At 29.8% G+C, this 15,151-nt stretch overlaps 2 protein-coding genes across 3 annotated transcripts; one reads left to right on the top strand and one right to left on the bottom strand.

Moving 5' to 3' along the window:
* Window positions 1-1,522: 1,522 nt before the first annotated feature.
* Window positions 1,523-9,470, bottom strand: LOC108916328 (zinc transporter 2). Of its 2 annotated transcripts, XM_018722555.2 has the most exons (7): window positions 9,196-9,470; window positions 8,913-9,127; window positions 5,197-5,307; window positions 4,828-5,128; window positions 4,605-4,767; window positions 1,819-2,059; window positions 1,523-1,752 (listed from the first exon to the last, which is right to left on the bottom strand). In XM_018722555.2, the coding sequence occupies exons 1-7, from the start codon at window positions 9,225-9,227 to the stop codon at window positions 1,610-1,612; spliced, it is 1,206 nt and encodes a 401-aa protein (XP_018578071.1). In that variant the 5' UTR covers window positions 9,228-9,470; the 3' UTR covers window positions 1,523-1,609. The 2 variants fall into 2 exon arrangements, with proteins under 2 accessions (XP_018578071.1, XP_018578076.1); XM_018722560.1 differs by lacking the exons at window positions 8,913-9,127; window positions 9,196-9,470 and adding an exon at window positions 5,401-5,512 and having other exon boundaries at window positions 1,525-1,752.
* Window positions 9,471-10,353: 883 nt separating this feature from the next.
* On the top strand, window positions 10,354-14,814 carry LOC108917015 (sodium/potassium-transporting ATPase subunit beta-1-interacting protein). The gene is made up of 7 exons (XM_018723428.2): window positions 10,354-10,496; window positions 10,584-10,739; window positions 10,797-10,934; window positions 10,989-11,072; window positions 11,379-11,537; window positions 11,618-11,678; window positions 12,989-14,814. Exons 2-7 carry the CDS (start codon window positions 10,686-10,688, stop codon window positions 13,699-13,701), a joined length of 1,209 nt encoding a protein of 402 aa, XP_018578944.1. The 5' UTR covers window positions 10,354-10,496; window positions 10,584-10,685; the 3' UTR covers window positions 13,702-14,814.
* Window positions 14,815-15,151: the final 337 nt, after the last annotated feature.

Below are 15,151 nucleotides of genomic sequence, written 5' to 3' on the forward strand. Positions count from 1 at the left end.
TTGTAGTTTAAAGGAAACATAGTCTAAAATTTCTAGCCAATTATCGACGATGACACGAAAATTGAATAATTTCAAATATTTCGAATTTTCACAACCAAGAACGGCGGTGACAACATTTTTAACATTAAGGCGATGTTTCGCATTGTATTAGCTATGTCCTGTCCAAATTTAGTTAGTGCAACTCTCTCGGTTTCGAAAAATACAATACTGTACGAAGTTTTCCAATAAAGCAGCGAAAGTCACTATATAAAATAATTAGTGTAATAAGTTGTACTCTACAAATGTACGAAACTTTATATAATTGGTGTTAAAATCACTGAAATTCAGCTCACACTCCACTGATACAACAAGCAGATCATCGAAAGGAAAGTTGAAGCCATACGAACATATATATGCCCATTGTTAGTGATAAAAAAATGAACTGTTTGTTACACAAGTAGAAAAATTAAATGTAGAAAATGAAGCTAAATTAAAATATTATCTACTCGAACTTGCAGAAATATTTCTTTGCAACATGGTGTTGTTGCAAAGAAATCAATAAATACTAATATACTTTCATTTACCAACGATATATACCGGGTATTCGAGGGAAAACATCAACTAGAGATTTATACGGGTTTTAGAAAAGCGTTTGGTAAAGTTAATCATGACTTACTTTTGAAAAAGTTACATGCACATTATATTTCTCAAAACACTAAATTTATTTAAAACTTATCTGCAGAATAGACATTTTGTTGTTAGGTACATTGGAAATACTTCAGGCAAGTATCTTGCCAATTTTGGGGTGCCTTAGGGCTCCAACTTAAGACCATTGTTGTTCTTATTATTCATCAACGACAACTTAGAACAGAATTCGATATAATCTCATTGGATATTAGGTGTAAAGTTTTACTTATGTTTTTATACAGGGTGTAAGAAGTGTGACTGCCATTACTTCAGCATGAGATAGAGTAATCATAAATGAACAATAAAGTTGTATATTACAGGGGCGTAAGATTAACAGTTTCCAAAATACAGTGTTAATATTGGGGAGTTTTATCACAACGTGACAACAGCGCTTAACCTGCTGCGCACGCGGCAGACTTGTCCTACGGAAAAAATGTAAACAACTATTATCGTGAAACATTTAGTAAATTTCAAGACAATTGTTTTCCAGTTTTTAAACAAATGTATCGATTTTGTAGTACGAAGATAGTGTTGTGCTTAAATTTTAGCTCGAATATGAATTGTAGGCAACCTACAATCCATGTGAACGGGGATAGTGCCGGTAAACGGTGACGAAGTGAAGGGCGTCAGTTATTGTTCCGCGTTTGGACATCTAACTGTGAATTCGAAGCCATCAACAACAATCATTTCCTAGATTTTTCACGTTAAAAAATTGAATTTTAAAAGAACTTACCAAAATGATCCATATTACACAATTTTTTTGTCCAAAAAGTAACCAGTCCCAATACATACTTCCAATACATGTTATTTAATATGAAAAAGTAATAACACAAATAATGAAACAGCTATATTTAATATAAACAATTTATTAAACAATTAAGCAAAATAAAATCTAAATAATAAAAAAACTATAATAAAAATAAATAAAGAAGTAAGAATTACACTAATTAGGATTTTTACACTGTACACAATTCTCCATAACATCTTGAAATTCTTCTATCTGCAAAGTCATTTCAAAGAAATTAAACTTATCGTGTATATTCTTGGTGGCCACCATTAAGACGTTTTGAGGATTTGTTCCTGGACCTAAAATTGAGAGAAAAAGGAATATATAACGCGTCTATTAACTCCCGTATTTATATTTATACTTACTGATGGCAACGTGTGCAGACATGGCGATTTTATCCAAACTCAACGCCCAAATCCTTAGGTTGTGAACTCTTTTGACCCCTTCAATGTTGAGCAGGATATTCATAACCGCTTCGAAATCAATACCCTTAGGTAATGCTTCCATAAGTACCATTATAGCGTCTTTGATAATGGCGAAGGTTGTTATCAACACGAGAACGGAGAATAAAAAGGTGCATATTGGATCCACTATCATCCAATCTCTCTGCAGAAGGAACAAAACAGTTTTATAATACAGGAACTTAAATATAGACGATAATTAAACAACAAAAAAGATAAAGATCCATAGTCCCCTGCAATTTTTTTAGAACTGACTTTTCAGTCAATTGCTTTAGGCAGCTCTAATTATTAGCATTATTTAAAAGTTTTAAAACTCAAATTTCATCAATTTATATACAATGTTGAATAATTTTTTATACATACTTTAAATTTTTAATTTATGAAGTTTCTATTTCAGTTTAAAAATCAAGAACGTTTTGGAAATACATGAAGATGTCAAATTAGCTAATGGCTGATTATAAGTACATAATTTGAAAAATAATACTCTGCTTATAAGTTATTTTGCATAAGCGGACTATTATTTACATTTACCAATTATAATCAACAGTCAGCCTCATTTTTAATATAAAAAAATCCTAAAATGATTTTCCCAAATATCGCTGGTGAAAAATCGCAGCAAGCCTTGGTTTACCAACTGGATCATCGTAGTATAGTTCAATTAAATGGGACTTTAAATGGCAAAAGCGAATTTTAGAAAAAACTTTTTTGTAAGTTGTTGACTAACATTTTACATATTTTTTCTTCTACTATTAAAATTAATAGTTAAGGGATGATATGAAAAATTTAAAAAAATCAAACAGAGAAATTAATGAATTTCAAGTTTTTTCCAATATATGTACTCTAAAAAATATAAATTTTCTTTTCAGATTAATAAATATTATTTTTTATTTTTAATAAAAAAGTTATAACAATTTCCATGTTTTAATTGTCAATTTTAATGATTTACCAACACAAAAACAATTTTTTTTCTACACCTTCGATTCATTGTTTAAAATAATGAAAAGTTGCTTTCGACATTTTTTTGATAATTTTTATGTAAAATTTTATGCTCTATAACTTTTATAAAAAAAAATTTTTTCTAGCTCTTACTCCCTTTTGAATTATCTTTAAAAAATACTTTATTTTTTCACCCCTGGCAGGGGATTGAACAAAAAATTACTGTCATTGATATTATACAGGGTGTTAATGATAAGTTTTGTCAAACTTTAATGGCGCATTCTACCGATGAAAATAATCAAGTTTTGTCCTATAAAAATCTTTGATAGGACGTTTCCCTACGGAGATACAGGGTGCTAATAGTTTCAAATAGTTATATTATTTTTCCTGTAACTTCACTGGCATAAAAGATTGAGTGACAAAATTTGGAGGATGACATTTTTTTAGTAGGGACTATTTTTTCATGGATAACTTATTCCAAAATACACTCCAATTGCGTAGTTATTGAGGGAATAGGGGATCTTTTTTGAAAAAAATCGTACGCCACTGGTTTTTTAAATAATTTTAAATGTTTTTAAAATGTACAATCAATTTGTGGCAATAAAATGTTCTTGTAAAGTATTCGTAAAATTTACTGATCTTTAGATAATTGGGAAATCAAATAAGAAGATACTTAAGTACCTGCGTTGCTATATACCATTTTCTATCGATTGCTAAATGTGTAATAAATTCAATACCTAATATTTTTGAGATGTTTCAAAACACTATACAACATCACAAGAAATGTTCAAAATTGAATAACATTTTTTTTTTATTAAAATCTGTTTTTAGTTGTATGAAAAATAAGAAACTTTTTGCAACACACAAAACAGTGGCGTTGTATAGTGTTTTGAAATCTCTCAAAAATATTATTGAACTTATTGTTACACATTTAGCAATCAATAGAAAATGATAAATGGCAACGTAGGTACTTAAGTATCTTCTTATTTGATTTCCCAATTATCTAAAGACCAGTAAATTTTACCAATACTTTACAAGAATACTTTTTTGCCACAAATTGATTGTACTATTTAAAAACATTTAAAATTATTTCAAAAACCAGTGGCGTACGATTTTTTTTTCAAAACAGGTCCTCTACTCTCCCAATAATGCCGTTGGAATGTATTTTGCAATAAGTTATCCATGAAATAATAGTCCCTATTAAAAAATGTTATCCCTCAAATTTTATCACTAAATATTTTGTGCCAGTGAAGTTATAAGAAAAATATTTGGAACTTTTAACATCCTGTATCTCCGTAGGGAAGCGTTTTATCAAAAAAATTTATAGAGCAAACGTTGATTATTTTTATTGGTAGGATACGCCATTAACGTTTGGAAGAACTTATTATTAACACCCTGTATACCAAAAACTAACACATAAAAAATTCAGGCAAGTTTACCAAAATTGCGACTGAAAGGCCCATTTAATTGGACTATTGGTTTAGAAAGTAAATCTAGAAGCCTACTATCTACAGGGCATTCTGAAAAAGGTTTCATGTTTCAAAAAATATATTTTTTCTATGGACCATCAGCCTCTTGTATTTTAAGATGCAGGACTGCAAAAAATTAACATTTATGTCATAAAACAATAGAATTAATTAAATTAAAAATAACTTTTATGAGAAAAAAAGTAGTTATACTGTTTTTGGGGGGAAAAACACAATTTTGACGTTTCGCTTTGAAGCTATGCTATGAATAAAAATGAAAATATTTACTTTGAAGTATATGACAGTGGCGGCCACAAACACTCCAAAGCTTTGAAGAAAGTCTCCCAAAACGTGGATGAAAGCCGCCCTGACATTTATATTTTCGTCGTGCGAATGCCCATGAGAACTCCCGCTATGCGTATGGCCGTGTTGATGTAATGTTAATCCCATTCTAAGAGAGAAAAACGAGTATGTTAGTTTACTTCCGAATTTCAGTACTTTTCAAACTTACACAAGATTAACAATAACTCCAATTCCGGACGTTATCAACATCACTTTGGCATCGATATCGTAATTTTTGTTGATTATCCGCTGTACTGCTAAATAAACCAAGATTCCCGTGACCACCCATATAAGCAGTACGGATGTTAGGGCTCCTATGACTTCGGCGCGGTACCACCCGAACGACATTTTCCTGGTTGATGGACGATTGGCCATGTACAAAGAAAATAAGGATATCATGAAACTGGCGAAGTCCGTTAGTAAATGCGCAGCATCTGACGCTATCGCCAAGCTGTTTGAGATGTATCCACCTGAAAATATAATCAAACTTCCAAAACTGAAGACAAAACAACTTAAATATAAGCATTTTAGACCTTACCTACAATTTCTCCTATCATAAAAATCACACATAATATACTAGCTATTATTAGTTTCCTTCTAGCTCTTTTATCCACTTCAGGAGCTCCCTTTTGATGGCAGTGTTTATTAACTGAAATGACAATACAGAGTTGATTTGTTGGATAATTTACTGATTTACTGCTCTTATTATTTTTAAACAACAATAAAGAATACAATGTCCTACCCTCTATGTCTATTACAGTCATCCTTAACACAAAATATCACCTGGTCTATCACTTTAATGAAAATAACAGCTATTTTAATTTCTACTAATATAAGTAAATTTAACAATGCGATAAGAAATACAACCACGTGATCTCCGGTAACCCATTATCCCCTTTTTCGTAATTCAATTCAAATATACATATTTAATTTCGATAAAAAATTTAAGGGCTGTGTGCAAAATTGTGGCTGCGTATAAATAAGATACTAAGTATGTCACGATAATACATGGAATTTTAATTTAATTCAAATGATTTATTTTCAAGTATATTCTAAACGATTTTTTAAAATTCTGGATTTTTTTGAAGAAAAGTCGTAAGTACTTGTATGGCTCTGTTTCTGTTTATATTTTTATATTAAATTACAAACATTTATCTCTGTACCAAATCAGACAAGGAAAGTGTTAAATCAAAATATATAGTACTTACTCTTTTCATTGATTACTGTTTAAAGATTTATTTGTTATCATGTTTTAGATAATAGTACTAAAAATTTAAGTTTATGATTAAAGCACGATGATATATTTTTGTAAATAACCTGTTTATTAAACTGAACACTATTCAAAAAAACAAAAAATACATTTTTTATTCTATTTTAACCCTCTTCCAAAATATTTCTGTAATTTTCACAGATTCAATGATTTCCAGACTATTTATTTTCTGTCTGAAATGTTCAGTCTTTCCATTTTTTAATCGCTTGGTATCATATTTATTCCTGAGTGCGGCACGGTTGTTCTTTAAATAATAATTGCCCGTTATTTATTTGGAAAGCAATACGATAAACAAGACAGTAGATAATTCCTACTAGAATACAGCGCACAAAATTAATAAAAATTTAATAATTATACGTTTTTTGGAAGCTTATGTCTAATACCATTTTTATTTTCAAAGCAGTGGTAAAACGTCCTGATTATTTTTATCTGACACTCCATGTATATATTTCAACAAATATCCGCTTCTACGTAATAATTACTGCACTCGGCACAACATTAAAAACGCGAAAATCATTGTTTTAACATTAATCTGACTAAATATGTACGATTTTTACGACTACTACAATTATTCACATTAACTTATTTAGTTTAGGCCTTAGTTTTAGTATTAATTATACATGAATAAAAGATTTCATGATCAAATTACTACGAAATAATTTTGCTCTTTTATAAAAACACGTAACACCAACAAATATTAGACAAAACCTTTTTAAAAAAAGCTGTAACCCTTAGAAAAAGGAAATAAATATATTTTTTTCCTTATCAATTTCCAAAAAAATATTTTGCAAAAATTCAACAGACTTTGGATAATCACATAAAACGACATAAAAAGTTTAGGTTGTTTTTTTATTTATGAAATATTTATAAAACGAAAACATTTTTTTAGATACACAACACACAACCCAACAAATTGATTAGATGTAAACGATTTTAAATAGGTTAGTTATTAATAAACAAAACACTGATAAACTAGATAAATCAAATATTTCGTCAACGTACAATCATTACTGCCCTTATAATGTCACAATAATTCCTAATAATATACAAAAAATATAATTTAAATAATGTATTACTCAATTACTTAGTAGGGTTACTGTGGTTGGCAAAAATCTGATTCTATAGTAGAAATATAGTTCCGTCGCTTGGGATAGTTTTGAATACAAATTATTCTACTGTAAACCTATTTGCAATTATGCAACGTTCTAAAAATTTTTATATTTCACGGCTTTGTTTTTGCGTATTTTTATAAATAAAATACATGTAGATAATATCAACGGAATTTCGAACTGATAAGATGGATAATTTTCAAGATTTGAAATACACTCATTGAGCAACAAAACGTGCAAAGATAATGCATCCAAAACACACAGTCGGAGGAAAAACAAGTACTTCTAAACAAAATTGTTACGTCAGTTTTAAATTTATTCAAAAGTTATAAATCAAATGCCAATTTTATACATATCTAACTCTGACAATGTAATGTTCTACCCAATTTACATTTAAATTATTAATTAATTATTAAATAATTAGTTCGAATTCTTATAATTTTAAACGTATTTATTGAAAACAAAAAAAAATTGTGCGGGGTATATTAATAACTGATTTTTATAATACTATTAGGAAATATTATTTTGAACATAAGTATTTACAACAATTTGTCAGGAAGGCCATACATGTATTTAAAATTCAAATAATCCTTTTTATATACAGTATGCCCCATTTCAGATGGAAACAGTTGGGTTCGTTGGGTCAAAGCATTTTTTTAAGAATTAATATAATTTTCTTTACAATTTATTATTTACAATTATTTATTTTTATTTTATAATTGCATGGATCATTTTTATATAACAAATCAACGTTGCGCCTGTTTGTAGGCCACCAAACATACAGCGTTGGTTACACTCCTTCACGATTTCTCTGTACACAGGCATTTTAGTAGTGCTTGCAGTGTTGGCACATTTCTTATGTGATGAAGGCTAAAGATTGGTTCCAATCTCTGGCTAATGGAAATTCTAATGAATCAATAAAAGAGTTTATTAACGGAATTTTACGAGTATATTGCTCAAGTTTTGATTCGGTCTAATTCCTGGTAACACAGTGCTATCAACACGCATATAACACAACCCATTTGCACGAAAGCTTTTGTTTCTCAATTCGGAGTTCTATTCAAGTTTCGTTCCAAATATTTGAATCGAAATTTTCTTCTGTTTTCGAAACAGTATCCACAATTTTATCGAACATATTCTTAATTTCCAAAAAATAAATAACTTTCGGTATAATTAAAATCAATGAAACATGAAAATACATCAGATGCGAAAACTTATTAAGTATATTTTATTTACAGACCTTTCAAAAATTCCCTAAATTCGTTGAACATGTGGTTGTAGGTTAAATCATGACAACTAATGTTAACGTAAAATTAGGTTTTTTTACGATTAAATAAATTTCTCTACTTTTATATCGCAATATACGTAATACTAATACATAGTATCTATCTTTATATATTCTATAACTAACGAAATTTAAATTTTTGGACATATAATTTTCGACTGTTTTGAAGATAATGATATCAGGCAATCTATGAAAACACATGCGCCATAGGTACTTAAATTCAAAGTATACGCAGTCCAACCAACCAACAGAGAAGAAATAAAGGGAAAAATAACAGAAGCTTGCAGGGAAATTACACCCAAAACATTTAAAAATTATTATAAATATGTTTTTGTTTTTTTGCTTCATGTAATTTTGAATTATTCGTAATTATAATTAAATGATTCATCTACTAAAATAAAAATTTGTTTAATTTAGATGTGAACAATAAAGAAAAACAAATTAATGAAAATATAGCGGCTTTGGCATGATAAACAATTAAAAGATATCAAATATGTAAATAGTCAGTGAATGAAAACGATGCATTATATGTAGAACCACTATATGTTATAAAAAGATTTAAAAGATAAACATAATAAATTAAAATATACTTAGTTCTGTCGTATCTGTGTTTTCCTTGGTGTGGGTGCTTATGTTATCTTCATCCGGAATTATATCTATAATTTCGCCTTCCAAAACTTTGCAACAGCCTGCACTAGCTTTGCCATGCACACAGTATATAACCCTTCTTGGTGACAAAATATTCGAGGGTGGTGTTATACTATTATGTACACCCAACGATCCATAGTAATTACCATTCAAACCCCTAAAGTAACGTTAGTTGTAATTAATATTTTAATAATATTATAAACCTTATAAATTATAAATACTTACAAAATGTTGGTTTTCTCATTATTTTTGGCCATTGCAAACTCACTTAAAATACTGCACAGTTTTTAGAAGAATACGATTAATGTTTGTTTCCAGTTAAACTTATTTTCTTAAAACTTTATACTTGGCAATAATAACACGAGTGAAGATATATGCGCCCGAGACTACAGTAGTTGCTCTTACTTATCTGTCAAGACAATATTTCTTGATTCAATAAAAACTAGCTGTTTATCTAAAAGTAGTATTTACCGAATCTTCTACCCGTCGAGGTTAAACTCTAATATTCTTAAGCACCATTATCATATTTAATAAATACTTATTCATTCTCCAAGAATTTTAAATATAGATAAAAATAAATCTCGTCCAGAATAAACGATTTTTTACACCATTGTGCCCCGCCACGACACAATGCAACTTTTTTGTTTTTACAAATAACGATAACAGAAGGTTCACATTTGACCCATTATAAACTTGCAGATTAATAATATTTTACATTCTACTAATGACATTACACTTTCTATTTCATATAGCATCTATATTAAAAAATTGACTGACTTGCATTTCATTTCTATAGTCATCAATATAGCAAAGTGCATAATGTTCAAAAATAACAGGATATTTTTTTATGTTAATATAATTCACTATTCACTACACAAATCAATCATCAGTTAAATAACTGAATAGTTTTTCTAGTGAAATGAAAAAAGTGAAGTGCATAATAATTATCATTTTCTCATTTTGGTGTGTACGTGTACCCACTTAAATGATTCGTGTCCATACATTTAACTTAGAGAGAAACAATTTAATCCAATTAAATTAAGGATGCGTTTATCTACGAAATAACTTTTAAAATACGTTTTATTATATGTGTTCAAGATAATTAAAGAAAACAATTTATGCAAATTTCTAAAATGAAAATAAATATAACACAGGAATATTTATTTTAATTAAAATTTTGGTTAAAAAAATTGAACATCAATCACTCAATCAAAAATACGCAAAGCGCCGCGCCATCTATCTTTTTCTAAGGTAACATGAAATGGCTGTATGGCACAATGATAAAGAAAACTGTTTGGCTTCACTCTTCGTCTTCTTCTTCAAAATTTATCTGCTTATTTATTGATCACAATCAAATGATAATAAATGAAAGGTAAGTGGCAAGGTAGCAAGTTGCATTGACAGTTAAATTCACCTGTATGTAACGAAATGATCAAATCAGAAAAATTTCAAGAGAGAGATGAAAACATGTGAATAAGACTGTTGAGAAAATCAAACAATAGAGTAGCTGGTGCATCAGTTAACAGGTATTTTGTATTTTCTTGCATTTCCTGTCAATCGAATTAATCACTCTAAGTGCAATGATTCCTATGAGAAATATTTAACTGTTTAAGGTTTATGTATTAAAAATGGTGGTGAAATGGCAGAAGTGGATTTTGCAAAAGTAGTAAAATAGAACTAAACAAACGGTTAAGAATATAGAAAGCCCTAATGACATGGGACTTTGCGCGAGGAGGAATTTGTTTTTGTCAGTATGTGTTTTACAAATTGTAAGTGCGAAAAAATTTGTGAATACTAAAATACCATATGAGTTTTATCAATTTTAGTTATCAGTTGTTGTGAGACAAGTATTTGATTTCCTAGGATTTCTGTGGATTCCTATTTTGGTAAACTTTTTTGAAATTATATTTGTCATTTTTGGTTTTTTTGGAGCTTATCAGTATCGAACCAAATACATTGTAGCGGTAAGTACAACTGTACGATACGTTTAGTCATTTTAAGAACAACGATAATTTCAGTATCTACTATGGCATATTTTCTGGCTAGCTTGGAATATTTTTATAATTTGTTTATATCTCGATGTTGCTGGTCTAGATCATGAGGTGAGTATGACAAAGTAGTAATATTTGAGTGTTGACTAATATGTAATTCATATATCCTTGGTTTATTTTTATTCATTTTTATGAAATCATTTTTTGCTTTCTTTATGAACAGTTTTTAAAAGTATTCTTTAAAGATAAATAAGATTTTATCTCATTGCATGACTCACATTTTATCTACAATTTTTAACAAACGTGTAAATTTTTATACAAAATAAACTTATCTATTAACTATTATTAGTTAACTTATCATATATATTTAAATATAAAAAGTTTGTTGTCGCTATTTTCTAAGTCGATTAATTTCAGAATAATACGGTGCTGAAATTAGACCCCAATAGTAATAGCTGGTGGAAAGAAAATGGTCCTGGATGTAAAGTGCGAAAGGACGGTAATGGATATGAAGGTTGCTTAGTTAAATATGTTTACGTGGAAGTTTTTCAAGCGGGATTGCAATGTTATTTTGCTGTAAGTTAACTTGTTAATTGTAATCTGAGAAATAAAAGAAAAAATTCATTTTGGTTATTTAAAGAATGTGTTTATTTCAGCTCTTAAACAGCGTAATAAGTATATGTCTCTGCCGATCGTTTAGAGAAGACGACGATACTTGTAAGTAATTTTTTTCATTAGTTTTTCCCCTGTAGACCTACTAACAAATACAAGCTCAACTTAGTATGATTATAAAAGATTTTATGTAATGCACTGTTCAATTAGTGAAAAAAATATTACAACTATATAAAGGCTGTTACGAACAAGAAAAAATTTTTTATAATCGACTAATAATAGATCGAATTAATCATATGCTTGCAGTTGATTTCATTGGTGGATTTGATCCGCAATCTATTTGGTAAGTGACGGTATATGGGAATGCACCTAATGCATCTTGTAGATATTGTACATTCTTCCCACTTCTCTTGTAGTATGTAGCCTATCGCTTTATCTTTATTTTCAGTTAATTTCGAGAAGCCAGATGGGCCCGATAATTATTTATTACATCCAATGTATGTGAGCTCCAATGATAACTTGCACAATTTTAACAAACGTGTTAACGTAACGCCCAAAAGTTACTTAAATGACCCTAAGCCAACTAATTCACAAAAATTGTATATTCGCCAGAATAACCAAAAAGTCTGCGCTGATACCATTCGCAATCCTATGAGACGGAGCAATTCCTTTAACACTCTTACTAAAGCTCACAGAAAAAAAGGATCCATTCGACCCAAGTCGCTGTATACTGATGCATATTACGATATGTAGCGAAACATACACTTTCTAGTCAAATCTGAATTTATTTACCCACTTTATTTTAAGAGGGATTAAATAATAATTGCTTTACTTAACTTTTCACTTGACGAAAAATAATTATTTTGATTGACTGCAGTGATTATATAAAAATATATAAAAAATAATTGTATATGACTTGGATATTCTGGACATTATGTTGTCCGAAAAGGAACTATCATTTTTTCTTCGCAGCATAAAGTACAAAAAAATATATATAGAAATAATTTGCAACTGACATTTTTGTATTTAGTTATGCTTTTAGTAGTCTAAGCTCCCTATATTTTTTAACTTATTTTTTGCCTATTAATAATACTTATCTGCTTGTATGGTACCTAGTTAGTTATTATTGCATGTTCTTTGTATTTACTCTTAAGTGACTAATAAACCATTTATTTTTTATCATTTGCATTTTTTCTATCCACTTTTTTAACATACGATAGAAACAATATAAGTTTTCTGAATAGGAACCCACTAATTAAACTAATTTTTAGAAAAATGTTTAGAAGCACTTAAATTTGTTTCTATCTGTATCCATCGAGCATATCAAATGCCCAAAACTGTCGCGACTGTTTTTGGACGTTTAAGGTATGCATTGCACACTCGGTCGAGTAATTAACAAGTTTCATTTTTGACAGTGTCACGTAAATCCTCTCGAAAAAATGCCAAACAGAGGATGTCTCTTTACTCTATTGAATTCAGCTCCCAATTAGACAATAGACATGGTGATAGTGATAACGATTTTGATCATTTACCACCCCCTGTATCTCCGAAGCCAATGACTCCTCGAAGAGTGAAGAGGCGTAGTGTTATGACGAGAGGATCGTCTGGCAGACATAGTACGAGTAGTAGAAGACACTCGCAATCACGATCGTCAACGAGGAGTTCCAGGAGAATGGCACAAAATCCAGTGACACGTCTGCTGGAGCAACAACAAAAATGTCAGGCGTACGACAGTCCAGCTAGTCCTTCACCTATAGAATCACCATTACCAAACTATTTCAGTGCATCAAATAATAATTTGATAAATCATCAGAATTGGCAAAATGGCCATGCTAATCCGACTTATCAACAGTCATCGCAGCACTCTTTAAACGATACTGAAGACCTAGATGATCTCTATAACAACAGACCTGCATCGGTTAGATCGAGTTATTCAAATTTTCACGGTACTAGGGCTTTGAACTATTCTCCTCCTAAACATTATCATAGCCATGCTACTCCGCAAGTACCGCAAAAACGAAATAATCCTAATAGGAACAGTATGAGGTCGATGGCATTTTTAAACAACGGACCACCGGCGTATTCGTCGCAAAGCCAAATTCCTGTTGATTCTGAAACTCCCATATAGATAAGTTATTTATTTTCATTTTGTGTTCTTACAAGCCTTATCGGTTAGTAGGTAGTATATTTTGTACATATTTTAAGGTGAGACGGAGTAACGCAGACTTTTAACTACAACTATTTTAAACTCGTATAAAAATCTATTGCATAAATGTCAACTGATGAAGAATTTTAAAAGGAAAATTTGAAAAAATTATGAAATCGGTAAATATTTCCAGCTTATTTCATATTTTTGTTTTAGAAAAATATGTAGATTTGATCATTTGTTCTCTGCTCCCTAGCCCTACTGCTTTTTTGGTGACTTGATTGTAAAATCACCGTCCGCATTATTTAAATAACCGTGTGTAGTAAGGTCTTCTAGTCATTTACATCAGTTCATAACATTTTTTTCATATAATTTAGAACAATGTATTTGAATTATAAAAGGTTACTGTTATTAACAGTGGTGTGTTAAGTGTAGTAAATCCAGAAAAGCCCTTTGTATTTCTTTAAATATTATTACTTACTACAAATGCACTTATGCACGGAAAATAAAAAAAAACGCACATGCAATAGTGTATTGCTTTGAAATACTTTATACTGCCACTGTTGTACTGTTTGATTTTACCGTATACTATGAAGGCTTTATATCATTGCAATGTGGTGGTCTTAATGTCACAAATGTATTGAAAAAAATCCAACAAGAATTTTTATATAATCTACGAAATAAAAACATGCAGTATGTCCACGGTTAGAGCGGAAAAGAGGGAAATTATTTGTATTTTTCATTTTACGAGAAAAAAGCCATTTTGAAGGATTTATTAAAGACATGCAAAAATTTTAATCAAGAATGCCTTTTTCTCGTAAAATGGAAAATTAAAATATTTTCCCTCTTTTCCACTCTTAACCGTGGACATACTGTATATGTATTGAAAACACATGATGTGATATAAATATATTTATTCGTTCATTATTAAAATCATGCATAATTTGCTTAACGATTAGAGAAGATTTCACAATATTTCGAAAGACTGTAAGGAGCTCAGAACTATTTTTGGAAGTATTTTGTATACATATATTTATAGCAGGATTATATTCGATGCAAAGTAATAAATCATTGCCTGTCAAGGGATCCAGTGTAGTACGGTTTTAAGGGGTTTAGAAATTGAATAATTTCTTTATGCATTATGGACGGATGAAGGGATCAGTTCACGTCTGGCACCCCTGTTCCTACAAAAATGCCTTTATTCTCATAAACTATTTATTTTAAATGTAATTTATTATAAATTCAATTTGTTTTTAAAAAATTCACATATGTACTACATTTTACCATCACTGTTATTTACTTGTTTTTTGGAGGCGGGTTAGTATTTGATGTATAACTGACCACTTCGTACACTTGATGCATCTGGGGGCCTACAGCTACTACCAGAACACAACGCGTATGATGCGGTGATTTTACATTCAATTTCATTTTA

The sequence above is a fragment of the Anoplophora glabripennis genome, unplaced genomic scaffold, assembly GCF_000390285.2.
Source record: "Anoplophora glabripennis isolate ALB-LARVAE unplaced genomic scaffold, Agla_2.0 scaffold2, whole genome shotgun sequence".
Classification (NCBI taxonomy): Eukaryota; Metazoa; Arthropoda; class Insecta; order Coleoptera; family Cerambycidae; genus Anoplophora; species Anoplophora glabripennis.

Bases quoted from the DNA above. Each gene is read 5' to 3' on its own strand.
- LOC108917015 (XM_018723428.2), top strand. From the start codon at position 10,686: ATGGGACTTTGCGCGAGGAGGAATTTGTTTTTGTCAGTATGTGTTTTA. The intron at 10,935-10,988 runs GTAAGTACAACT...CGATAATTTCAG, and splicing joins GAACCAAATACATTGTAGCG to TATCTACTATGGCATATTTT. The intron at 11,679-12,988 runs GTAAGTAATTTT...CATTTTTGACAG, and splicing joins TAGAGAAGACGACGATACTT to TGTCACGTAAATCCTCTCGA.
- LOC108916328 (XM_018722555.2), bottom strand. From the start codon at position 9,227: ATGGCCAAAAATAATGAGAAAACCAACATTTT. The intron at 2,060-4,604 runs GTAAATATTTTC...TTCCTTCTGCAG, and splicing joins CCACTGTCATATACTTCAAA to AGAGATTGGATGATAGTGGA. The intron at 1,753-1,818 runs GTAAGTATAAAT...TCTCAATTTTAG, and splicing joins GTCTGCACACGTTGCCATCA to GTCCAGGAACAAATCCTCAA.